Genomic DNA, 27999 nt, shown 5'->3' with positions numbered 1-27999 from the left:
CACACTGGTCTCTGTGCTAGGATGTATTTTCAGATGAAAAATTGAGCCTTACAGTAGTCAAGTAATTTCAGTAATTTCTCCAAGTTAGTAACTATGACAGCCAGGGCTGGAAATCAGTTAGTCTTTGGTGTGGAAAGCCAATGGAGCGGGGGGAGGTGGAGCTCAAGAGACTTTGTGAAAATCACCAGAGAGGCAAGGAACAATTAGATAAATCACAACCAAATCCTCCTTGGAAACAGAATGTCCAATCCTGAGTGTTAAAATACCAAATATAGGCTGGGATTTGGCCACACAGAGTACCAGTCTCAGGGAGGGGGCTTGTCACTGAGGCAGAGAGGCAGACTTGGTTGGAGAAGCACAGCTTCTAGTGGAGAATCAGAAGGAGGAGGCACCCCCTGGAGACCTGGCAGTGATGGGAAATAAGGAAGTAAAAGAAAGAAAAATAAAGATCCTGCAGAAATGAAAGAAACAGCATGCCAATTCTTCCTCCCCACCAACCACCAATGTTGTCCATGAACAAAACTGCACAGTAGAGGGCAGAATGGACAGAAGAGGGTGCTTTCAAACTAGAAATTATGACAATAAAATGAATACAAACATAAAAAAGCAGATCTCATGAATACAAAACTGCTATGAAAACCAGAAAAGGCAAATCAAAGCCTTTAACCTGATGAAAATTCTCCCCTCAAAACCAACTACAATCCTAAACAAAATTGTGATACAATACTCCAATCTTGATTAAATATCCAAAACAAACGTTTGGGAAAAGGAACAAACAACTCAGAAATATAAAAATTAGGAAATGAAATAGGCAAAATTTATTTATAAAAATAAATAAAATAAAATAAAATAAAATAAAATAAAATATATAAAAAAGAAAAGGGGATAAATGAGAAAAGATTTTATGGAACTGAGAAAAGAAAAAGCACAATAACATAAGAAGGGAAGATTAAATCATAAGGTTGACAATGAAGGATAGGTTTGAAAGGAAATTTAAAAAAGGATGTTGAAGAAAAGCAAGAAGGTAACCAAGAGATGGACGATGAGGTAAATAAACAAGTAAAAAGGGTCAGAGAGAAAGTGTCTGATTTGGAAGACAAGCCTGGCAGCTCTAACGTTGGTATAAACTGCAGTTCCTGAAAAGAAAATGAAAATGGTGGAATAGAACTAATATTTAAACTTATAATATGAACAAACTTTCTTGAAAAGAAGACTTGAATTTTTTGAGATTTTAGCTAAACTATTCCATAATGTCTCGTAATCCATTCTGGGTGGCCAAGCAGCCTACAGGGGCCTTGAGCATGCCAGTTCACGCCCCAGCTGCATAACAGTCTGCAGAGACTACCCAATGGCCCTGAGATCAACAGTGTCTGTTACCTCCCAAGGCCTTCCCTGGGAGCACCCCTTTAGATAAGACCCCTGTAGAGCCTACCAAAACCCTGCTCCTTTTGGTTTGGATTGACTGTTCTGGACTTAGCCCAGAATCCCCAAAGCTTTCCACTTATGGACCTTAATAAGGGCATGTGCCCCAGGTCCCATCTCTCTACCAGCATCCTGCCTTGACCTCTCGTTTGGTCACTCAAGGCATGCCCTGCACTTCCTCCAGGACCAAGGAGTAGTGGACAGTGCTATTTTGATTCCTTATGGTCTTTCCTTGAACTGAGGCTCACCAGACCACCAAATGTTAATTTAACAAAGTCACAATTAGGTTCACAAGTAGGATGGACTAAATCAGCTTGCTTTTGATAATAAGAAATGAATTTTAGTTTCAATGGCTTACTGATGGGCTTTATCATGTGCATAATTCCATGGGGGAGGAATCCACTGCCTACTGGAGTTTGGTTGCACTGCTTTGCCCTACTGCATACTGCCTTTTCAGAGAGCTGCCCCAAGTTTCCATCCCACAAGTGCAAGTTACAAAAAAAGCAATGATAATTCTCCCAAACCTTGAGAGTATTGCTAATCAGAGCTGGTTTGAGGGGCCATGGGTGTATTTTCCACTTAATAATGCCCAAGGGTTACCCTCAGTGGCTGTTAGACTTTGAGCATGTTTCTCAGCTTGTAGTACAGACCCAGATGCTGACTGTTAGGGGCAACTGGCTAAGATTTTAGCAATATCCTGTTGCCCTTAGTTAACAGAAGAGAATATGTGAGTTGCACACCCGGCTCACACATAGGGCCAGATAAATGTGCAGTGCCCCTAAGAGGAGAGGGACACTCCCTGTCTCTGATTGGCGGTGCTTATGGGATGTACTAGGACTCTAAGTTATAACTTGGATGATAGGGATGTCCTCACTGGGGAGGTAATGGCCCCTCAAAAAGGCAAGAGTGGCTGGGTCCCACAGTCCCTCTGTCACTGCATACCTTGTTGCTGTGGCAGTTTGTCCCTTGACCCTATGCGGTATCAGGGGTCCCACTCCTGGTGTATAGGGGCACAAAATCTAATAGCCAAGTACAAATGACTTGAGCACCTGGTGCCTGCATCAACTAAAACTGTCTGAGGAAATTAGCAAGCTCTGTACTAAATGGAAAACACTCATAGAGGTGCTGTGGGCACTGCTCAGTGTTGTGGTGTACCAACAGACCAAGGGACTGGTTCTATACTCTAGGGACCTGGGGCCAGCCCTAATGAGTCTGCCACTGCTGGTCTGATGGAGACTGACACTAAACCCAGTGAAGTCAATTGGGACACCCTGGAGAGGGAAGCAGCAGGTATTGGCCACTGGGGACGTCTACCACAGATTTTTCCAGTGAGGATTCAGAAAGTCAAATCAGTGGTGGGTAATAGAGAATTAGAAACTGAAATTTGAAGCTTTACACATCTCAAGATTAAAAATATCTGAAAGGACTGTAGAGCAGGAGGGAGGAAAAGGGGCTGACTGGCTGTTGAGAGTGTTTAATACGGACTCTGAGCTATTATTACTCAACTCACAGACATGAGTCAACTAGTCAGTATTTACAAGAAGCCCCAAATGGATAACTTCTTAAAAGTCCAAATTCTGGACAGACACAGATGACCCAACCCCCAACCCATAAGAGACTACCCCAGGACTAATTCAACCAGAATTAAAGCAAAAACTGCAGCCACAGATTGTCTCCATGTCCTAACTGGGATTTCTAATAACAAGGGAGAATCCAAACCCAAAGACACAAGCCCCAAAGATATAGAGGGCAAATCCAACTCTCTGCTTACTTGGATTTTCAAGGTTTGTTGTGAAGTTTACCCTTTTATCATAGTTATTACTGCAAAGATTCAAAGCCAGTGGAAGATAGTCAATGAGGCCCAACTCCTTTCCTGTATGATTGATATGGTCCTGTGGGTATATCACTCCTTTGAATATAGCAACCTATCCAGATGACCTGGATTTCATCTCCAGTCTGAGGAAGTCCCAATTGATTATGAATCCAAAGAATTCTTCTTGCAGGGAGCCTCCACCAAATGACAGGACCAAACTTCATTTTAAGAGGACCTCCCATAATATTCTGGAGGCCATGCTGGGAATAGACTTGACAGTTCTTCCTTCATGAGGGAGACACTCTGCCAGCTGGGGGTCCAGATCTCATATCTGGACAGTTATGGTGCAAGCTCCTCTCAGAAACTCATGTTCATTTTGAAAAAGACCCCAATCTCAATGGCCCAGATGACTTTAGGGGGTCTCAAAGCTCCCTCTGCCCCAAAGAACATCACTGACCTGTGGGCCTGACAAACCCCCAGAGCATTACCCTAGAACTGAATGGCTCATGGAACTTGTCACCTCCTGGGGATAATTGCCTATTCATGACTCAGTAGTCCACAGGGACTAAGGCAGTAACCTGACATTCTTTTCTTTGTCAAACACCATAGCCCAAGTCATAGAAATCCCAGGTAATCCTTCTAAATTTCTCAAATAATCTCCTACAGCCTACATGTCAGAGCCAATAAAACCACAAAGGGAGTACAAGGAAAGCTGGCTATGGCTTTCCAAACCAGTTGCCAGTGGTGGTGGCCTCCCTGGCTCTCTTTTTCCCTATTATAGGTTTGCATGCACTTACTTCATGACATGCCTAGTAGAATAAACCCAAATTCCTGGATTTCTCATAAAAGGTGCCAGACAATAACCTGCCCAATTTCCTCCTCCAGGAAAAAAACTAAATACACCACATTATTGACTGAGTACACAGGACTTAAGGTCTGTCATTAGAGATATACTTGAATTGGGGTCAGTAGGCCCCCCACCTCACACTTTAATAGCCTGGCCTGGTCAGTGTGAAAACTGGCTACCAGTTAATGGAGATTAACTATTGACTATTATTGGAGGGGGGGGGGGGTGCCTGGTGGCTCAATCAGTTAAGTGTCTGACTCTTGGTTTCAGCTCATGTCATTATCTCATAGTTTGTAAGACTGATCCCCACGTTGGGCTCTGTGCTGTGTGGAGCCCGCTTGGGAATCTCTTTCTCCCTCTATCTCTGTCCCCCCGACCCCCGTTCACCTCTCCCCTTCTCTCTCAAAATTAATAAACTTAAAAAAAAGAAATACTTAAAAAACCACAATTGACTATCAAAACTTAAATGCACAGGTTTCTGTCATTAAGTTTCCCATTCCCAGTATTATAGACATGGTAGATGACATCCAAAAAGCATGCGGTCCTTACTTTGATGTCCTAGATCTAGCCAACGTGTTTCACTTGATCCTGATAATGGAAGACTCACAACTTCAATTTGCTTTCCATTTCAAGGGCATTTTGAACCTTTACTTGGGTGCCCATGGGTTATTTAAACATTTAAGCACCCTGCTTTTGCATATAACCAATGCAGACAAGATTTAAATTCACTCCAATTAACCCACTGTAGCCTTTGATATTATATAAGTGACATTGTCCCTTTGGAACCTTTTGAGGATGCCATCCAGGAGACTTACACTTAGTAATGTATTTATAGCAGAGAGGATGGGCCATTACCTTGTATAAGATCCAAGGACCAGCCACTTCTTTCAAGTTTCTAGACATAATGTGGCAGCTGTGGACTGTGAAGTTTCTCTCACTATAAAACATTAACTCCTTATAATTAAGCCTCCTGTTACATTATAGCAGGCAAAACACATATCAGGTGTCTTCATTTTTTGGGGGCAACACATTCTACATTTACCATTTTACTAAAACCTATTTGTGTTGTTAGATGCAATCCAGCTTCTTTCCATTTGGGAGAACCTCACCAAACTGTCTTGCATCTGGCCCAGCAAGCCATACAGCAGGTCCTGTCCTTAGTCTCTCTGGGCTCAGGCTTTTGAGTTGAATCAGTGGAGATATTTGATTAGGCCTTGTGGAGTCTTGGGACTAGGCATGGCTTTATCTGACTGTCCATGGGACCTGGATCAAAGATCTGCCCCAGACAGCAGCTTAGCACATGCCACTTGAGCATGAAATTTTGGAAGCCCACTGGGCCCTTTTGGGAAAAAAGGCATTCGTAGCCCACCCTGATTTGCAAAAAGTCCCCATCCTTCATTGGGTTAGCAATTCAACCCAGCAAAGGTTCAGCATGGTCCTGAGACCTCATTGTTAAAGTGAAAATGGTACCTTTAAAAAAGCTCAATCTGATGTCAAGGGCCTTTCCAGATTACAGGAGGGTGTGGCTCCTCAAAGCTCAGCCTCTTGCCTACTGTTAATGAAGGCAACTGGTGGCAACCCCAATGTTGGCCCCTATAGCATTTTGAGAAGCTCCCTGGGACCAGTTGTCTGGCATGGAAAGGGAGTGAGTGTTCTTCACATACAGCAGTGCTGCCATCATACACAATGCTGCCCACCAGCAGGCTGCAGTGGTCATCCCTAGTCAAGAAGGCCACTCCTGGCTTGGCCCAGATGGCAGGGTTGGTGGCAGTGTGCTTGGTTCCACAACAGACCACAAAGTGAGACTCCCAAGGGCATATATTTTTACTGATTCCTGAGCTCTTAGCCAGTGGGCTCTCAGTCTGGTCTGGATAATGGCAAAAGGATAATTCAATGTCTCTGGGTGTCTCCATTTGGAGAGGGACAGCCAATTCACATATGCCAATTATAGTCACTCATGTCTGCGTACAAATGCCAACAAACAGCAGAAGCACATTCTAATAACATTGCAGACTCCTTGTTCCAACATTCCAATAACATTCCAGACATAACCACCATATAACTATTCCTCCAGAGATGCCATGCCCACCAGAAGAGCAGACCCCTATTTCAGGCCACAGGGGAGCAACAACACTCACTGATTGGGGAAACAGGCGTGGAATCCTTTTCACCCTTGCTCTATCCAAACTGGTGGTAGATAATTGATTGCTCCTTTGTCCCCAAACAAAACTCTGGAAGATTATCAGGTCAGTGTGACAACTTGTGATGGCAAATTTGTTGTATCAGACTGCTGCTGCCCTCTGCTGGAGCTAGTGGGTATGTGAACACCATCATCAATACCTTCTCAGGATGCCTACAGGCTGTTCTCTCCAGAAACACTGCTTCCTATTGCTCAATATCCTCCTTAACCAGATATGTGCTTGTCCCCTTACACCCACCAGACATTACAGATTCAGATCAAGATAGCCTTCCACCTCCCAAGCAGTTCAATAATGGGCTCTGGAACATGGAATCTTGTGGAATTTCTGCCTAGCTCACTGACCCCAAGCAGGTGGACGTATGGAGAGGAACAATGGCCTTCAGAGACATGCTTCTCAGATTTTAAACAGAAGGGAGGCCCCAAGTGGACAGAAATTTTCCCCGTGGCTCTAATACTGCTTGATTCCTGGCTCTCAGCTCTTCCTACCCCCACACCAAATACATCTTCTCCAAAAACCCCTTTCTGGTACTGACAGGGAACCCTGACTCCTCTGACATCAAGGAGGATGTCATTCACTTCTGTTCACTGGATGAATGCTTCCCTCACCATTGTGATCTTTCCATTGTCTCACTGTCATCCATATGCTGGCAACCTCATCAGGGGTGGATTGTACAATATGACCCTCTTCTAATAGAGAGCTCAATGGAACAAACCCTACCAAATTGCTTAGAGATCATGATTATACCAATTTCTTTGGCATGGATGATGGTCCAGTATTAGCCACAAAGCTAAGAACACTGGCCTTGCTCAATATTCTGGTTTTAAGGCAGGTTAATTAAAGCAAATTCATAGAAAGTTTTGTGGGAGATTGAAATTATGGCTTCAGGGTCAACTAGTGGGATTGTGGATCTCAGAGAGAAGAAAAAGGTATTCTGCCCAGTGGATGCCAGTCACATTAAGAAATGAAGCCCCAAAAGAACCATAGAATCCAATGGTGGGTCTCAGTGGATGCAGGCCAGGTCTCTACCCCACCTTAGATGAAGAGGTAAATGACCTCTTGCTCCTAAGCAAACATGCTCCTCCTTTTGTTGCTATCCAGATTGCTTTCCCTGAAGGACACCCCACAAGCTATTCAAATGCAAATGCTCTCTTTTACTGTGGCTACCTTGGATAATAGGGTTGTTGGTAGATCCCTCCAGCCTAACTCTATCTCAGGAGATGAGCTGGAACAAAATTAGCCAGGTATACAACTGTACTGAACGATGGCTGAGCACCAAGTGTTGCAGGCTCTATGTAGCAGGGGTCAATTCAGCAGGCACAAATTCTGACCCAGAGTTCATCTCTTCTATATTAAATGGTGCCAATGGAAGTGATGCTTAAAAGAGTCATTCCATCCTTACACCATGCCTCAAATTATATTTACCCCAGGCCAAATGGCCCTACTGTCATAACCAAATCAGACCCATCTTGGCTGGCAGGTTTGTGCTCTAACCACCCTATCATAGTTTTCATGAGGTTATCTCTGGATTGTACATCTGCCATCCACAAAATATCCCTACTGTGAGCCTATCAATGTATCCAGAATCTATATGCATTATGGATGTGGTCCCCACAAAGTTCAGTCATGGATATTGCATGCTCCTTTGCAAAGTGCACCCTGATGATCTAATGGAGCCCAATGAGGTCTGCCCATCTAGTACTAGAGTCCACACTTGTAGTCCCACCCCGAGCCAGGCCTCTAGGACATGTACTTGGTATTTAACACCAGCAGCCACTTCTACCCTTCATGGATCTTCACCTGGGAAACCACCCTCTCCTGGCCTCACCATCCCCAAGCACAGCAATGCCTCAGATAACACTGCCCCAGCCCAAGAGCTCTTGCTGCCATTAGAGTTGTGACTGCCTTACAGACAGCAATGCCACAACCCAAGGGAAAGATGAGAGACAATGTACTTCAACCTTACTTGACCTTGGGATTCCCACCCTGAGATCACCTCTGCCCCAGGAAGGAAATGACTGTGGTAACTGTCAGCACAGAGGCCTCCATTTGTAAAAATGCCTCCACTTGATGGAACCTGAAGACCTCATAGATTCTACTTTTCTGAAAGAGCTATCTGCTTCTCTGGAGAAACTTGCCTCCATCAAAACAATTGCAAAACCTCTGTTGACTGCCTGGTGGTGGTAGACATCATTTTACCTTTGTGGCAAGCCAAACAATGTATTCTTTTTTTTTTTTTAAACAAATTTTTTTTAAGTTTATTTATTTTTGACAGAGAGAGTGTGAGCATGAGCGGGGGAGGGGCAGAGAGAGAGGGAGACACAGAATCTGAAGCAGGCTCCAGGCTCCAAGCGGTCAGCACAGAGCCCGACGCGGGGCTCGAACTCACAAACTGCGAGATCATGACCTGGGCTGAAGTCAGATGCCTAACCGACTGAGCCACCCAGGCGCCCCCAAACAATGTATTCTTAACCACGCTAGCCAAAATATAACACTTCTCTGCAACACTTTCTTAACCATGCATATCATAAAAAGTTGATTATTATTGATCAACTCTGAAACATACCAAACTAAAATTATTATATTTTAAGATAAAGAAAACAATTCTTACTCCAGGTAAAAGATGAAATGATTCATAAAGTCAAGAGAATTAAACTGGCATCAGACTATCAAAAACAGCATACAAAGCAAGTAAACAGTAGAACATTTTCAAGAAACTTAAGGAAAGAAAGTGTGAATGAAAGATATATCCAGGCAAGCTGTGCTTCAAGTATCAACACTATAGAAAACAGTTTAAAACATTCAAGAACACACACAGAATACAATATATATGTATTTTCCTGAACAATTCACTAGGGTAAGTTTGATTTAACCAAAAGGAAAACATTAGTACAAGGATTGATAGTGAGAATTTCACATTATTTAATACTAGAACTAAAACTTAAAAGGGATGAAGGGATAGGTGGAAGAACAATATGTAAACCTTATAGGCTCTAATAAAGTAGAAAGAATGCAACTTAAAATTTAGAGTAGGATTACTGGTGGTTGTATAAGTAACAGGGGGAATAAAAAATTCCTTTGAAACTGGCAGATCAGGTAGTAAAAGCTTAAGTAAGAAAAAAGAGGATTAAGTACTTATAAAAGGTGATAATAATACATAAGCAACCAATTGCTAGAAAAAACTTAAGAATTTCCTTAAGAAAAAAAAATGAAAAACTCCCACACAAAGCCATCCAAATTGGTAAGGAAGAAGTAAACCTTTAACTATTTGCAGATGACATGATACTATATATAAAAAAACCCTAAAAACTCCACCAAGAAACTATTAGAACTGATAAATAAATTCATCAGAGTCACAGGATACAAAATTAATGTACAGAAATCTATTGCATTTGTATACAATAATAACTAAGCACCAGAAAGAGGAATTGAGAAAGTGACCCCATTTATAATTGCATCAAAAATAATAATATACCTAGGAATACAGTTATCCAAGGAAGTGAAAGATCTGTACTCTGAAAACTATAAAACATTGATGACATAAATTGAAGATGACACACAAAAAATGGAAAGACATTCCATGCTCATGGATTGGAAGAACAAATATTGTTAAAATGTTCATACTACCCAAAGTAATCTACACATTTAATGCAATCCCTATCAAAATACCAACAGCACTTATTCCAACAAATAATCCTAAAATTTGTATAAAACCACAAAAGACCCCAAATAGAACAATCTTGAAGAAGAAAAACAAAGCTGGAGGTATCACAATTCTGGACTTCAAGTTATACTACAAAGTTGTAGCAATCAAAACACTATGGTACTGACACAAACATAGACACATAGAGCAATAGACCAGGATAGAAAGCCCAGAAACAAACCCAAAATTATGTGATCAGTTAATCTTCAACAAGCAGGAAAGAATATCCAATGGGAAAAAGACTCATTCTTCAACAAGTAGTGTTGGGAAATTTGGACAGCTACATGCAGAAGAATGAAGCTGGATCACTTTCTTACACCATACACAAATACACTTCAAACTGGATGAAAAAGGCACTTGGGTGACTCAGTCAGTTGAGCATTTGACTTCAGCTTATGTTATGATCTTGCAGTTTGTGAGTTTGAGCTCCACATCAGGCTCGCTGCTGTCAGCTCCTTCAGATCCTCTGTCCTCCTCTCTCTCTGTTCCTCCCCTGTTTGTGTTCTCTTTCTCAAAAATAAATAAAAGTTAAAAAATGGGTGAAAGACCTAAATGTGAGACCTGAAACCATAAACATCCTAGAAGAGAGCACAGGCAGTAATTTCTCTGACATTGGCCATAGCAACATTTTTCTAGACATTACTCCTGAAACAAAGGAAATAAAAGCAAAAATAAACTATTGGAACCACATCAAAATAAAAATCTTCTGCTCAGAAAAGGAAACAATTAGCAAAACTAAAAAGACACTTTACTTAATGGGAGAAGATATTTGCAAATTATATATCTGATAAAGGGTTAGTATCTAAAATATATAAAGAACATATATAATTCAATGCCACAAAAACCAAGGGCACTTGCCACTAAAGTGGGAAGTTTTGCCACTAAACTGGGCAGAAGACATGAATAGACATTTCTCCAGGAAGACTTACAGATGGCCAACAGACACATGAAAAGATGTTCAACATCACTCATCGTCAGGGAAATGCAAATCAAAACTACAATAATGGGTGCCTGAGCAGTTCAGTCGATTGAGTGTTGGACTTTGGCTCAGGTCATGATCTTGCAGTTCATGGGCTTGAAACCTTCATAGCTCAGAGCCTGGAGCCTGCTTTGTATTCTGTGTCTCCCAATCTCTCTCTGCCCCCTTTTCATGCTCTCCCTGTCTCTTTCTCTCTCTCTCTCAAAAATAAACTTAAAAAATATATGTATATATTTTTAAAAAATATGAGATATCACCTCACACCTGTCAGAATAGCTAAAATCAAAAACACAAGAAATAACAAGTGTTGGTGAGGATGTGGAGAAAAAGGAACCCTTTTGCACTGTTGGTGGGAATACAAACTGGTGCAATCACTGTGGAAAACACTATAGAGCTTCCTCAAAAAATTAAAAACAGAGCTACTCTACAATATAGTAATCACAGTACTGGGCATTTACCCAAAGAATATAAAAACATTAATTCGAAAGGATATATGGACCCCTATATTTATTACATCAGTATTTACAATAGCCAAAATATGGAAGAAGCCAAATGTCCATCAATAGATGAATGGATAAAGAAGATGCAATATTACTGAGCCATAGAAAATAATGAATTCTTGCCATTTGCAATGAGGTAATGACATGGATGGAGCTAGAGTGTATTATGCTAAGTGAAATAAGTCAGCCAGAGAAAGACAAATACCATATAATTTCACTCATATGTGGAATTTAGGAAACAAAACAGATGAACAGAAGAAAAATTAAAAAAAAAAAAGAGAGAGACAAATCAAGAAAAGACTCTTAACTATGGAGAACAAACGGATGGTTACCAGAGGGGAACTAGATGAGGAGATGGGTCAAATAGGTGAAAGAGATTATAAATACACTTATTGTGATGAGCACAGAGTAACATATAGAATTGTTGAATCACTGTATTGTATACCTGAACTAATATAACACTGTATGTTTACTATAATTGGAATTAAAATAAAAAACTTAAAAAAATAAAAACTCCCACACATTTTTTTTAAAAAAAAAGAAAAACAAAAAGGATATAACAAATAGGGAAAGAAACTAAATATTTCTTATTGCACATGACAATATTGTCACTAGCTAGACACCAAGACCTGATCTTACTCACCTGCTTGTAACCACCAACATTTGTCTCACATTTTCCGTCAAGCTCTTCTTTTCAGTTTATCTCTTAACTCGGGCAAAAGACCCAATGGTCATGGCATCCTGTGATGGAAACCAAAACTATCCCTCAAGCAATAATGACTGCCCTGATGATGAGCTCCAACTGGCCCAGACCACCCAGACCAGTTTGAGCTCAACACTCAACTCACATCTGTGCAGATGGACCATGGAGTGACCTGTGGAGTGACCAACAGTTACCTTTACTTCATTATAATATTAAAATCTCCACCCAAGGAGGAGCACAGGCCTCAGTAACATAACATGCAATGTATGTATAGGCATGGTTCCTTAAGGCGCATGCATGACGTTATGCCTCCCCCTTAACATACATGACAAAACTCCCCTTTCTGAATATTTATCCTAACCCTAAATAAAATGAACCCATTTACCCTTGTTGTGAGAGTCATGGCTTTGGAAATTATTCCCCATGATCTCCTTATTTGCTGCAAATAAAGTTTCCTTTGTGTGACAGCTCTACCTGGTGTGGTTTTTATCTGTGACTCACTAAGGAGTAAACTCATGTTAGTTTGACATATGACATATGATATATGACATAATTGTGAACAAACATATCAGTCATATCAATAAATGTGAGTGGGATTAAATCATCTATTATAAATAGATGATTCAAGGGGTGCTTGGCTGGCTCAGTTGGAAGAGCACATGACTCTTGATCTTGGGGTTGTGAGTTTGAGCCCCATGTTGGATACAGAGATTACTTAAGTGAATAAAAATAGGTTCAAATTGGCTCATAAGAGAAAACCCAATCATATGAAGCATAGAAGACACACCTAAAACACAAGAAAGAGTAAAAATAAAAGGGTAGATAGATATACAAAATGCAAATGGAAACTACAAAAAAGCAAGGATTATGATATTATCAAATAAAGTAGTATTCAACCCCAAAAGCATTATATAAGAGAAGAAAGGAACTCTGGAGGTGCCTGGGTGGCTTGGTCAGTTAAGGGTCTGACTCTTAATTTTGGCTTAGGTCATGATCTCATGGTTCATGGGATTGAGCCCTGCATCAAGCTCTGTGTTAACAGTGCAGAGCCTCCTTGGAATTCTCTCTGACCTTCCTTGTGCATGTACTTGTATGTGCTCTCTCTCTGTCTCAGCATAAATAAATAAACTTAAAAAAAAAAAAGAACTTTATAATGCTAAAGTCTCCATTATAATAATACAATAGAAAAATCACGAATATTTATGTACCAAATAACAGAATAACCACTTATATAAAACAGAAACCACAGTAGATGTAAGGAAAAATAGAAATACACTAATAATAGGATGTTTAATTCTTAGTACATGACAAGTCAAGTGGACAAAAAGAAAAAGCATATATAAGATTTAAGCAACATACAGAATATATTAGATGTGGATAATAGAGAATGTATTTTCTCAAGTGCACACAGAATATTTATAAAAATTGATAATATAGTACAAATGAATAATTTTCAAAAAGGTGGAATACTACAAACAACACTCTTTGATCACAAGTGCAATAAAACTAGTAATTAAATACAAAGCCCCCCCCCCCCCCAAAAAAAAACCACCCTTCCATCTGGAAATTAAAAACTTCTACTAAGTGCCTCTGGTGTAAAATTACAGGAATTCTGAAAAATGTGGTAAAATGAAATGTAAAGAAAACACTACATATCAAAACCAAATATATTTAAAATAGCAATCGAGAAAAAATGTATAGTCATAAACAGAGAATGGCTGAAAATGAATGGATTAAATCCCCAGCTCAAAGAACACTGACAAAATTCAACAGTGATTTATGATTAAAGACTCTGAGAAAATAAAGAATTGAAGGGAGCTTCTTTGCCCTGATAAAGAATATCTACAAAAAAGCTTTAGCTAGCATCATACTTGATGGTAGGACCTGGATGCTTTTCCCTTAAGATCATGAAGAAGACAAGGATGTTTGTTTTCATGATTTCTGTTTGACATTGCACTGGAGGTTCCAGGGAATGCAATAAAGCAAGGACAAGAAAATAACAGATATCCAGACTGGAAAGGAAGAAGAAAAATATTCATTATTCACAGAACACATGATGGTTCATGTAGAAAACCAAATAGAATATACAAAAAAGTTACTAGAGTCAATAAGCTAGGATGCAGGATACAAGGTCCAATACAAATAGCAATTATATTTCAGTATACCAGCAACAAATAAAGATTAAAATAGAAAAATGCCATTTATAATAGCATTAAATAAACATTTTTAGGGTTAAATTTGATTGAAGATGTGCCAGACATAAGTGATAGAAGGTACCAGACACCAGCAAGGGAAATTAAACAAAGCCTAAATAATTGAGATGAACCACATTCCCAGATCAGAAATCCTGATTTTGTTAGGGTAATACTTCTTCCCAAACAGATCAATAGATTCAATACAATCCCAAACAAATATTGGAAGATATTTTTTTCCTAGAAACTAACAGCCTGATTCTAGAATTTACAAAGATCCTAAAATAGCTAAAGCAACTTTGAAAAAGAAGAAATCTGAATTTATAATACCTAATTTCAAAGCTTATAAAGCTACAGCAAGCAGAAGGTGTAGTGTTGGCATAGAGATAGACACAAAATGGAGAGGAACAGAATAGAAAATCTAGAATATACCTATACATATATGGTTAGTTGATTTTGGAAAAGAGGCCAAGGTTATTCAATGGGAAAAAAAGATATATTTTTTTCAACTAATGGTGCTAGAATAGTTGACCCAATCAATAATGGGTTTTCAATAGGTATTATTTTAAAAATAAAAAAATAATTTGGGCTTGAGAGTTAATAATTTGCTCAATGTCACCCAGATAAACATTTGAAGCTGGATTATTTGATTCCAAAGTCTATGGCTTTTCATCATTGGGTTGTCATCTATTACAAAAGCTAGTATTTGCCACTATTTACTTTATAAAAACATGTCCTTTATTCTTAACTGATTTCTAGCTCTTCAAGGGTGCTGTCTGTGACTGTGTGCTGTTTCCTTTTTTTTTTTTTTTTTAATTTGTAAGTTTAATTTTGTGGTTTTTTTTCAAACTTTTACTTACATTCTAGTTAGTTAACATATAGAGTAATAATGGTTTCGGGAGTGGAATTTAGTGATTCATCACTTACATATAACACCCAGTGCTCAACACAGCAAGTGCCCTCTTTAATATCCATCACCCATTTAGCCCATCTCCCACCCACCTCACCTCCATCAACCCTCAGTTTGTTCTCTATGGTTGAGTCTCATATGGTTTGTTTCCCTTTCTTTTTTTCCCTTCCCCTATGTTCATCTGTTTTGTTTCTTAAATCCTACATTTGATATCTGTGTATGTGTGCTGTTTCTTAGTATCTTTGGTGTGAAGTGTAATTGTTTGTTAATGATAATGATGCTATATATAATTTTGTTGGATTCTCTGGTTGACTGGTTATAGATGAAATATATTTGAAGATAATCCTCTATGCCAAAGGAGCACAATCACAGAGGAATATGGTTCTTTTTTTTTTTTAATGTTTATTTATTTTTGACAGAGAGAGAGAGACAGGGCATGAGTGGGGGGAGGGGCAGAGAGAGAGGGAGACACAGAATCTGAAACAGGCTCCAGGCTCTGAGCTGTCAGCACAGAGCCCGACGCGGGGCTCGAACTCACAGACCACGAGATCATGACCTGAGCTGAAGTCGGACACTCAACCGACTGAGCCACCCAGGTGCCCTGGAATATGGTTCTTAATCACTGGATGCTAGGAGTCCTCACCCTGCCTTCTCTGTGTTATACATTAATGATCACTCTTGAATTCCCAATCACCAGTAGGAAGTAAGCTGTCTGATGTTACCCAATTGCATATTTTATTTTATTTTATTTTTAGATTTTCTGTTAACAAAATTTCTTTTTTTTTAATTTCTTTTTAAAAATTTACATCCAAGTTAGTTAGCATATAGTGCATCAATGATCTCAGGAGTAGATTCTTTAATGCCCTTTACCCATTTAGCCCAATCCCCCTCCCATCTGGTAACCCTCTGTTTGTTCTCCACATTTAAGAGTCTCTTATGTTTTGTCCCCCTCCCTGTTTTTATATTATTTTTGCTTCCCTTCCCTTATGTTTATCTGTTTTGTATCTTAAAGTCCTCACATTAGTGAAGTCATATGATATTTATCTTTCTCTGACTAATTTCTCTTAGCATTATACCCTCTAGTTCCATCCATTTAGTTGCAAATGGATTTCATTCTTTTTGAATCTTATGGGAGTCCTCTGTGCTTCCTGGATTTTGATGTCTGTGTCTTTCCCAGGTTAGGAAAGTTTTTCTTTTTTTTTGAAAAGTTTTGTTTGCTATGATTTGCTCACATAACCTTCTACCCCTTTTTCTGTCTCTTCATCTTCTGGGACTATGATTCTGATGTTTTTCCTTTTTAATGAGTCACTGATTTCTCTAATTCTTAAATCGTGACCTTTTGCCTTAGTCTCCCTCTTTTTTTCTGCTTCATTATTCTCCATGTTTGTCCTCTATATCACTGATTCACTGTTCTGCCTTACCCATTCTTGCCACCGTGGCATCCATTCGACATTGCACCTCAGTTATAGCATTTTATTTCATCTTGACTAGCTTTTACTTCTTTTATCTCCATAGAAAGGGATTCTAATCTATTTTTGACCCCAGCTAGTATTCTTATTATCGTGATTCTAAATTCTGGTTCAGACATCTTGCTTGTATCTGTGTTGATTAAGTTCCTGGCTGTCATTTCTTCCTGCTCTTTCTTTTGGGGTGAATTCCCTCGTTTCATCGTTTTGAAGGAAGAAAAGGAATTAATAAGGTAAAAATTTTTTTTAGTTAAAAAATTAAAAACAACACACACACACACACACACACACACACAGACACACAAATCAAATAAATGATGTTAGGCCCTAGGTGTGTTTTGGTCTGGTTGTTGAAAGAAGCTTGATAGATTAGAGAAAAGAGAGGGGGAAAAAAAAGAAAAACATTTGAAAATTTGAAAAAATGAGTAGAATGAAATATAATAAAATGAAATGATGGAATAGAATTTGAAAAATTTTACAAAAAAGTAAAAAAAATATAGTAGAAAAAAGTTAAAGAAAAATATTTTTAATAAAACTGGAAAATAAAAATAATTTTTTTCTCTTTCTGTTTACAAGAAAAAGAAAAGAAAGGAAAAAGGAAAAAAAAGAAAATTGAATAGATGGACCAGTGAACGACTGAAATACGACTGAAATTACATCATTTTCTCCTAGATGTCAAACTATGAAGCACTTTATAGTCCATAAACTAAGCAGGCAGAGAGAGTTGTGGTGTTCCTGAAGAGCGAGATTGACCCAATTGGGCTAGGCTTAGTGTAATGGTTCCATTCTCCAGTAGGTGGTGCTGCTTAGCTTACTGGGGTGGATTGTTGTGGCACTTGTAGATGTGTACACGCATGCACGGGAGGGGTGAAAATGATGCCACCCAGCTACCTAGTCTCTAGTATCAGAACTCTGTTCTCCCCAATCAGCAATTGTGCACCCAACCTTTGTCTCTGGCTTCCATTTACTGCCTGCTTTTACACTGTCTGTGACCACGCCATCAGGTTGCCATGTGGCACCTCTCTCCTGAGTTCTATCTCAGATGTGGCTGTGTTTCCTGACCCCTTGCTTCTGAGGGACTGCAGCTTTGACCCTCTGGAAGAGGGTCTCACCAAGCAATGGCCGGATGCTGGCTGCACCCAGGAACGTTTGTGGGACCGAGCTGCTGCCAGTGCCCAGAGACTGGGGCTGGGTGTCAGCCTTCCCCAGAAAAAGTTCACATGATCATGTAGCAGCAGCATTTCAGGGATTATGGAAAGTCACAACACACATCTGGCACCAGGCTTCACCCTTAATGACCTTGTTCCAGCAGCAGCAAATGTGGTTGTTCTCTAGGGTCTGCTGGGACCAGGTGGCCACACAGCCTCTTCCAAATGTCCTTCCAGCAGGAGAACCACCTTTCCTCATGTGGCCTGACGATCCCCAGACCTCACTCTGCTCCTGGGAATTTGCCCTTCCCACCAAAGCACTGCCAGGTATTGAGCTGCAGAGTTTCAGACTCTGCACTCCCCCTGTTTATAGAGTCTCAATGGAATTTAAACCCTCTCCTTTCTCCTTTCTCCCTTTTTAGTTCAGTTCCTGCAGCTGTTTCCACTTTTCCACTTTCTCTCCAGCTGCTTGGGGGGGGGTGCCTTTCCTGTACTCTCCCCCCATTTCTGTCCTCTCTCCTCAAGCAAAAACAGCTCCCTGCTCTCCATGGCTTCTCTCTCCCCAGTTCACCTCTCCACACCATATACCTGCTGAGTTCTCTGGTTCAGGTTGTGCAGATTGTTGTGTTAATTCTCAAATAAGTTTTCTAGGTGTTCAGGATGGTTTAGTATTGATCTGGCTGTATTTCATGGACACGAGGTGCAAAATAAAACTTCCATGCTGTTCTGCCATCTTGGCTCCTCCCCAATCATATATTTTAGAAGAAGAATTTAAGAGTATTATTTCTCAATTGAAGTGAGTACTTTGATTGTAACCTTTTCCCCAGTAACCTTGAAATATTTTCCAGAAGGTTGATTGTAGAAATAATTCTATTCTCGGATGCAAACTCACCTAACACAGTAGTCATGGGTCTTAGCTACAACATCATAGGCCTTATTTGGGCACTTACCTGAGTTGAAGGGTGGGGGTAGAGTCCACTCAATGAAAGGATGCCGGTCAAAGGTGTTGGCCCGTTGGCACTTCTGCACATCTCCGTCATTTTGGATCATGTCCACAATCTCCTGTGTCCAGGTTGTACCTAGAGGCAATACTGATTGTCAGTTCCATCCACTCACTGCACAGTTCAATTCATTTCCTTGATTATTTATGTATTCAGTAAAATTTACATTTGCTGAGTGTTAAACAGAATCAGCTTACTTACCTTATTCTCTTTAATTCCCAGTGCCTTGCATAGGGCTTTGCACCTGGTAAATGTAGTCTGAGTGAATGAATACTGAATCAAGTGAATGTAGGGACATACAGAGATGAATTAGCCACCCTCCCTGTCCTATGACATTTACAATCTTTTTGGAGGTGATAAGATAGGACAATGACTGCTTTTTGCCTAGCTTATATCCATTCTTCCTTTCTTTCTCAAGTTAATAGATCCTTAATTTTTAGCTGGGCATATAGCTACTTGCCTCAAAGGTAATATTTTTCTTGCATGATGTGGCCATGTCATTTTGGGAAGTTGTCTTTAAAGGGAAGGGACATGGCCTTACTCCTCCCTTCTTACCTTCTTGCTGCTTTTTGGAATGCGCATGTGATAGCTAGAGCTCCAGGAGTCAGATTGGACAATAAAACCAAAAGCTACACCTGGAGATGGCGCAGCAGAAAGTTAGAAAAAGCCCAGGTCTTTGATGATCAAGGCAGCCACCATTTCATAACTGACTACTAATTCTCCAGACTGCTTTTTCTTTTGTGTTATTTTGGGTTTTTGACACTTCTGGCCAAATTGAATCCAAATAGACACAGAAGAGGAGTGGACATAGACATATAGATAGGCAAAGAGGCAGACTGTGCTCATTGTCCATCAGATACCCATTTTCCTCTTTACATAAGAAGTATTTGTGTCTTTCTGGCTTTTAGCAAAACCTGCTCCTTACTGATACATATGACATATACACAGATAACTAGAAGATGAACAGTATATAGTAAAAGCCAGAAAGGATGTGCAAAGGGCTAGAGGACTGGTCTACAGAGGAGAAGATCCAACTTGCTGTGGAAGAGGTCAGTAAGTCTCAGCTGAGATGGCTTTGGAGTGTAGAGTCAAGCAGGACTGAAGGTCCATTCACATTAAGAAGCCAGGGCATCCCAGGCAGGGAGCCTCAGGAGCAAGATAGAGTCACATTTCCTCACTGGGAAGTATAAGCAGGCTCACAGTGGGTAGGAGGTGGTAGGGAAGGTGAGGGAATAAGGCTGGAGACTTGGGGACTGTCTTATGAGGGGCTTTGGGACTGACTGCATAATTTCAAAGGTGAGCTGAAAAACATTTCTGCTCTGAGGTGCAATGCAAATTCAAATTCAGTTCTGGGCAGGAGAAATGTCCTGTGCAAATCAGACAGAGAAGGAGATTCTTGAAACAACTGAACCCTGATGACAGGAAGACCCTTCTCTAGTTTAAGTAATGCTTAATCATGAGAACAGAGTGAGGTTAAGGAGGGAATTCCCAGCCAGAGAGGACAGGAACAGTCTAATGAAGGTTTGAAGAACTGTAGTGACCAGACTATTTTCTGAGTTCTTTCTGGTTATGAATACCTAGAGTCCCTCTTGGTGAGTCAAATGGTCACTGAGACTTTCCCAAACTGGCTACAGCTTCAACTTCCATGCCTCACTCCGTCACTTGACATTATAAGCACAGGTAATGCAGGGGGATCATCAGTCATTCCTGGAGCTTCCCCAGTTAGGATTCTTCCACCCCTGTACAAGCCTGGGAACCCTTGCCTTTTCAGACCTTCACTTTTGTCACAACCCCCTCTTCATTTTATGAGGTCCTGGTAAGTATCATCTCCCCTCCTCCAGATTCTTCCCACTGTGCTTGGGGTTTGGACCCAGTACTATCAGAACATTTCATATTGGGGTGAAAGCCCTCATTTCCACATCAGTGTCCCCCACTAAGAGATGTTTTTTATGGGCAAGGGGTGCTGTCACTCCAGGATTTCCTCGTGGATGGGAACCAGGAGTGGCTGGGTTGGCAAGATGACTGTCATAACTTCTGTGCAATTTCTCAGACTCTGCTTTTAAATAATTCATTCAGTCCTTTGAAGATTTGGGATTCTGGCAATCTCTTTCTCCATCAGAGACCTAAGAAAACAGGAGAACCTTGGATCCTAGGGGATTGGAGCCCAGAAACAAGTCTGGTTTCATTTTTCCTGGGGCCAGGCCTGGAGAAAATCTGCATTTTTGAAAATCGGGAGGCCCCTGCTCCTCTATAGCTGGCCTCCCCACTTCCAGTTTTGCAAACCTACCTGCCTTGGCATAGGATGCAATGAGGAGATCATCAGGTCTTGCTTGGAAATTCCAGATGTTGTCCCAATTTTCACTCATCGTCTTGGTCACAAGGATTCCATTCACTTCCTTGGTTTCTGGTTGTATGTATTTTTCCCCCAGCTGAAGATCTTTCATTTCCTCCAGGGACATCTTTCTACATAGACTTATGAGACAGATGCATAAAAGAAAAGTGTGCTTGTGTCAGCTTAGAACAGTCATTCCTGTCAAGAAAATATTCTCTGAGAAAGTTAGGAGAAGGGCACTTGGGTGCCTCAGTCAGTTAAGGGTCTGACTTTGGCTCAGTTCATAACCTCTCGGTCTGTGAGTTTGAGCCCCCATCGGGCTCTGTGCTGACAGCTCAGAGCCTGGAGCCTGCTTCAGATTCTGTGTCTCCCTCTCTCTCTGCCCCTACCCACATGTACTCTCTCTCTCAAAAGTAAAATAAACGTAAAAAAAAAGAAAGAAAGAAAGGAGAGACATGGTGGGCATTCATTACTATGCTTAATGTTAACTTAAGTAAGAGAAGTCATGGTGGAGCCAGAAAGCATTTTCAATAGCTTTGTTTTAGAGCATCAGGATGGTGAAGACAGGAACATATTTCAGAGGAAAGCACACTGGGAAATCAGCTAGACTGCATGGGTTTCAAGGAGGTCATCAGAGATGGCTTGTCTGAGGCCTGAGTGACAAGAGGGGACCAGGGCAGAAGGCCACTGGGTTCACAGGCCCTTGTCAAGTTTGAGCAACAAGAGAGGGCAAGAACAGAATCAGCACTTGGGCTAATTGGGTCGGTGAAATCACGTCTGACCTAGACAGCTCTAGATCTGACCAGAGTCATAGAGCGGGTGGGGCAGAAAGGGATCTCAGTGTGTCAGGTCTGCATTACACGAAAGTCTCCCTGCGGGTCTACAGCTCCAGGTATCACTCCCTGCCCCAAATCTCTGGCTGAAGAGCAACATTTGCCAGCTGAGAAGGTAACCTCAGTTTGCTTGGGGGAGTAACCCCCACTGGCTTGGGATGCCACAGCTGTTCCCTTTGCAGATAACTTATTTCAGTTTCTTGAAATCCTACATCTATTATAGAAATGTAGCACACTAAATCAAACCACAGCATTACTAGTTTTAAGTTTAAGAATAATCTTGGCACACTTAGTAAGTACTTATTATGTAGAAGAAACTTTGACATACTGGAATATCCAACAGATAAGCCTTGCAATTAGAAGTTAAAATGTTATTGGGGTGTCTGGGTGGCCTAGTCGGTTAAGTGCCCAACTTCGGCTCGGGTCATGATCTCACAGTTTGTGAGTTCGAGCCCCGTGTTGGGCTCTGTGCTGACAGCTCAGAGCCTTGAGCCTGCTTTGGATTCTGCGTCTTCCTGTCTCTCTGCTTGCACTCTCTCTCTCTCTCTCTCTCTCTCTCTCTCACAAATAAATAAAATGTTAAAAAAATTAAAAAAAGAAGTTAATATGTTATTATTTTAATGTTTAGACTTGGGATTTTAGGCTGAAAGTTTAGGCAATTTTACTTTGTTTACGAGAAATGTTTAAGAGAATTTAAGAGTCAATTCAAAGCTTAATTTTGCTAGATTTGTGAGATTTAATGAAGTAATTAGGATTTCTTCCTATTTTGTTATTGTCAGACAACAAAAGAACTTAAAAAGAATAAATGTAATTTAAAATATTTAGTGGAATCTTATTAACTAGGTTGAAGAAGCCTTTGTAAGTGGAAAACATTTACACATATGCCCTTGATATTCTGTGATCTACTGTTTTAATCTTAATTCTCAGTTTTGCTTTCTCATCTGTAGCATGAGGGGATCAGGCTATAACTCCAAGTTGCCTCTGACTTAACTGCATATCTAATTTAACATTTTCTTTAGCTGAAAGTCAGATAAAATCATGACCACTCCATTCACAAGGTTTTTGCTTCCTGAGATCTCTTCCCTCAATCCTAAAATTTAAAGTGATCAAGCAGAATATGCAATTGCGCTCTTGACAGAGCTTGACTGTGGCATTTCCCTTCACCTGTTCTCTACCTTGGGGGTCTTCATGCAGGCATGGCACACCACATCCAGGTCTGTCATTCCAACTGGTCTGTCTCTCCTCCATCCCTCTCCTAGCTATTTTCAGGCAGCAATAGATGCTTCTGGATCACTTGGGATGCCTTTGTGACTGCAGGGGAGGCCTGGGAGCTTGTGGTTCTCCAGCAGATGGGCTCTGGGTCTTGTTCTTCCATTTGGATGGGGCAGGTTTGCATTTACCTATCTTCTATTTTGGGTTTCCAGATACATTTTGTTTTGAAGAAAGGGCTCTGGGATGCCTAGAACAAGTGTGACAACCACCTTTTTAGGACACTGCTCTCCACTTCTAAAGCAGCAATTACAGTACTTTTCCAGGAATTAATGTCCCTAAAGTCAGAGGAGATGAATATTGGGGGTGGAGGAGAAGAGACAGGTGGAAGTGTACCCTAAAGCATACTGAAGCAAATGAAACAATTTTGGAGAACTTTCTTTTGTCTTAATGATTAAATGAGTTGCAGTGGAGTATTGTTCATAACTAAAAAGATGTGAGCTATTAAGCCATGAAAAGACATGGCAGAAACTTAAGTGCATACTACTAAGTGAAAGAAGTCAATCTGAAAAGACTTTATACTGTATGATTACAACCACCTGCCATTCTGGAAAAGGTAAAACCATGGAGACAGCAAAAAGATCAGTGGTTGCCAGGGGTTGGGGGGAGGGAGGGAAGAATAAGTGCAGCAGAGACTGTCTTTAGATACTCTGTATAATACTATAATGATGGACACATGTCATTATACATTTGTCCAAACCCATAGATAAGACAGCACCAAGAGAGAAACCTAATGTAAACTATGAATTTGGGATGATTATGACGTACTGATGCAGGTTCATCAATAGTAACAAATGTGACACTCTGGTGGGGGATTTTTCAAAAAAATTTTTTTAGTGTTATTCATGAGTGGTATTTTAAAAAATTCAATTTCTGATTGTTCCTGGTAAATGGAAATACAATTGATTTTTGTGTATTGATCTGTATTCTGCAATCCTGCTAAATTCACTTAATTAGTTCTACAGGGTTACTTATTGGTTCCTTCAGAAAAACAATATTACTTGTTTTCTTCCCATTGCCTTATTGCATTAGCTATGACTTCTAGTAAAATGTTGAACAGAAGTGGTAAAAACAAACCCCCTGGTCTTGTTCCAATTTTGGGAGTAAAGCATTCCATCTTTCGTCTTCAAGTATGACATTAGCTATAGGTTTTCTGTAATGCCCTTTATTAGTTAAATGAAGTTCCCTTCTATTCCTAGTTTGATGAGAGTTTTAGCATAAATGGATATAGAATTTTGTCAAATTATTATTCTGCATTTACTGAGACCATTACACAAATTTTTCTTTTTAAGTCTATAAAAAATTGTGAACTACATTGTTTGATTTTCAAATGTTAAACCAACTTTGCATCCTTGGGATAAATCCTACTTGGTCATGACATATTACCATTTTTGTCAATTGTTGGGTTGGATTTGGTAGAATATTTGAATCCATGTTTGCAAGGAATATTGGTGTGTAGACTGTAGTTGTTATTCTTTAATTGAAATGTCTTCATCTGGTTTTGGTGTTAGGTTAATGCTTGCCTTTGACTATTTATGCCTTTAAATTGTGTGTTTAGATCATTTTCATTTGCTGTGATTATTGATATGGTTGAGTTTAAATGTACCACTTTTCTATGTGTTTTCTATTTGTCTCATCTGTTCTTTGCTGTTTTTCTTGTCCTACCCTCTTTTGGATTAATTAGAATACTTTTTATAATTTTATTTTATCTTCTTTATCTGCTTATTAGTGATATATAGTTGTTTTTGTTTTTAAATGATTGCTCTAGAGTTCACAGTATACATGTTTTAATTCATCACATTCTACCCTATGTAACATTATACTAATTCATATATGGTATAAAGATGGTAATAGCACATACTTCTTTTTGTTTCCACTCAGCCTTTGTGCTTGGTTGCCATTCATATTTACCTCCACGTACATTATAGACCCTACAATACCTTGTTGTTATCTTTTGCTTTCAACAGACATCTTTATTTTAAATATTTTTTAAATTATGAGAAATGCCTTTTATATTTACCCACATATTTACCATTTCTAGTGCTCCTCATTCTTTGTGGAGACCTACATTTCTGACCGGTTATCATTTACCAGAAGAACTTCGTTTTCTGTTTCTCCATTTCTTCGACTGGTCTGCTGGTAATTCTCTCAGCTTTTCTATGTCAACAAGTGTTTTTATTTTGACTTCATTTTTGGAAGCTTTTTGCTGGGTCTGGAATTGTAGGTGCATGTTTTTGTCTTTCAGTACTTTCAGGATGTTGTTCCATGTACTCTGGCTCATCTCTGTTTCTCTGTACTGCATCTTGTTTCTTGGATGGCTCTTAATATGTTCTTTTTGTTTCTGGCCCTCAACAATTTCATTTTATTGTGCATTCATGTGTTTTACCTCATGTTTCTTTTGCTTGAGATTTATTTGGGCTTCTTGGATCTGTGAGTTTATACTTTTCATCCAATTATGAAAATTTTGGTTATTACTTCAAGTTTATTCCATTCCTCATCTTTCTCCTCCCATTTTGAGACTCACACTACACATTTGTTAGACTGCACAATGTCTCACAGTTTTTTTATTTTTATTTTTAAATGTTTATTTATTTTTGAAGGAGTGACAGAGTGTGAGTGGGGGAAGGGCAGAGAGGTAGGGAGACACAGAATCTGAAAAAGGCTCCAGGCTCTGTGCTGTCAGCACAGAGCCTGATGCGGGGCTTGAACTCATGAGCTGTGAGATCATGACCTGAGCCGAAGTCAGATGCTTAACCGACTGAGCCACTCAGGCACCCCCACAATGTCCCATAGTTTAATGATGCTTCATTCTATTTTTCCCCTAATCTTCTGTGTTTCATTTTGAATAATTTCTATTTTGTTACACCTCCAAGTTTACTAATCTTTTCTTTAGCACTGTCCAGTCTGTTGCTTATCCTGTTCATAGTGTTGTCCATATTTGATGTTGTTTCTTTTTTTCATCTCTGGAAGTTTAATTGGGTCTTTTATATATCTTACATATCTCTGCCACCATGATCACACTTTCCTCTACCTTTTTGAAGATATGGAGTATTTTTAAAATAGCTGTTTTATTTTATTTCTTTTTGGGGGGAGGATATTTTTTAAAAATTTATTTTATGTAACCAAAACAGTTCACCCATTTCTCATAACACTTTCTCCTCACCTCTCCTCACTTCTGACAACCACCAATCTGTTTTCTGTATCTATGAACTTACTTTAAATAATACATGTATATTTTTTTCTGGATTTCACATAGAAGAGAGATCATACAGTATTTGTCTTTCTCTGTCAGATTTATTTCAGTTAGAATAATGCCTTTGAGGTCCATCCATATGGTTGCAAATGGCAATATTTCATTATTTTTTTAAGTAATCTCTACACCCAATGTGGGGCTTGAACTCCTAACCTCGTGAACTTCAAACGCTCTACCAACTGAGCCAGACAGGTGCCCCTTATTCTTTTTTTGTTTATGTTTTGTTTTTAATGTTTATTATTTTTGACACAGAGGGAGAGAGAGAGACAACACATATGTGTGGGCACATGTGTGTGAGAGGGGGAAGGGCAGAGAGGGGGGACATAGGATCTGAAGCAGGCTCCACACTGACAGCAGTGAGCCCGATGTGGGACTCGAACTCATGAACCATTAGATCTTGACCTGAGCCAAAGTCAGACGTTAAACCTACTGAGTTGCCCAGGCACCCCCCCTTTTTTTAATGGCTGAATAATATTCCATTGTATATGTACATCACAAATCCCTTGTCAATTTATTCATTGAAGAACACTTAGGTTGTTTCCATATCTTGGCTATTGTAAATAATGCTGCAGTGACATTGGGGGTGCATGTATTTTTTTTTAATTAGTGTTTTCATGTTCTTCATTAAATACACAAAAGTAGAATTGTTGGATCATATAGTAGATGGATTTTTAATTTTGTGAGAAATTTCCATACTGTTTTCATAATGGCTGCACCAATTTACCTTCCCATCAACAGTGCACAATCCTCACCATCACTTGCTATTTGGTGTCATTAAACAGGTGAGCCTCCTTCACTTTAAGTCTGGGAGTGGTCAGCTGCCTCTGTGTTGAGCCCTGGGGCGGGGAGTCTGAGCACATGAGCCCCTTAAGAGCTGTTTCTCGGTTTGCTATATATAGTCTTAGGGGTCTTGGGACATGAGCTTCCTTGGTTTTCAAAGTTAGATGTTTTAGAGACCCATTTCTCAGGTGTATACCTTAAAAGTTGGGGTGCTCGATGTGGGCTCTTCAGGGAGAAACTGTGGGTTTTGATTTTCCTCCCAGCTGTGAGTTGCAGCACCAAGGGTAGGATTTTTGGTGAGATTTTCTCCCAGTCTCTCTACCTACTTCAATGTGGTCTTCCCATTTGCCCAATCCATAGCTGTTGCTCAGTCAGCCTTTAGGTTTTTTATTCAGGAAATTGTTCCATATGTGGCTATAGACTCAGTGAGTTTGTGAGAGGAGGTTGAGTTCAGGATCTTCCTACATTGTAATCTTGAACTGGAATTCAGTCTTTGGTGGGAAATATCCATGATGCGGAAGCTAGGCATACACTGGGAGGGGATATACAAAGAATCTCTATACAATCCTCTCAATTTTTCTGTGAACCTAAAATCACTTTAGGAAATAAATTCTTGAAAGATTGGAGGAAGATGGCGGCGTAGGAGGACG

At 39.9% G+C, this 27999-nt stretch overlaps 1 protein-coding gene across 1 annotated transcript in view; it reads right to left on the bottom strand.

The window, feature by feature from the left end:
• Positions 1 to 27999, bottom strand: part of LOC132663679 (sulfotransferase 1C1-like) — a 50227-nt gene that overhangs the window by 7767 nt on the left and 14461 nt on the right. The window contains exons 2-3 of the mRNA XM_060610174.3: positions 21170 to 21354; positions 18832 to 18960 (exon numbers count right to left, since the gene is read on the bottom strand). Coding sequence (XP_060466157.1) covers positions 18832 to 18960; positions 21170 to 21341 — 301 coding nt within the window. The 5' untranslated portion in view covers positions 21342 to 21354. The remainder of the gene's footprint in view (positions 1 to 18831; positions 18961 to 21169; positions 21355 to 27999) is intronic.

This window comes from Panthera onca, chromosome A3, assembly GCF_046562875.1.
Source record: "Panthera onca isolate mPanOnc1 chromosome A3, mPanOnc1 haplotype 2, whole genome shotgun sequence".
In the NCBI taxonomy this organism is placed as follows: Eukaryota; Metazoa; Chordata; class Mammalia; order Carnivora; family Felidae; genus Panthera; species Panthera onca.
This window is presented reverse-complemented; position numbering and strand designations above follow the sequence as displayed.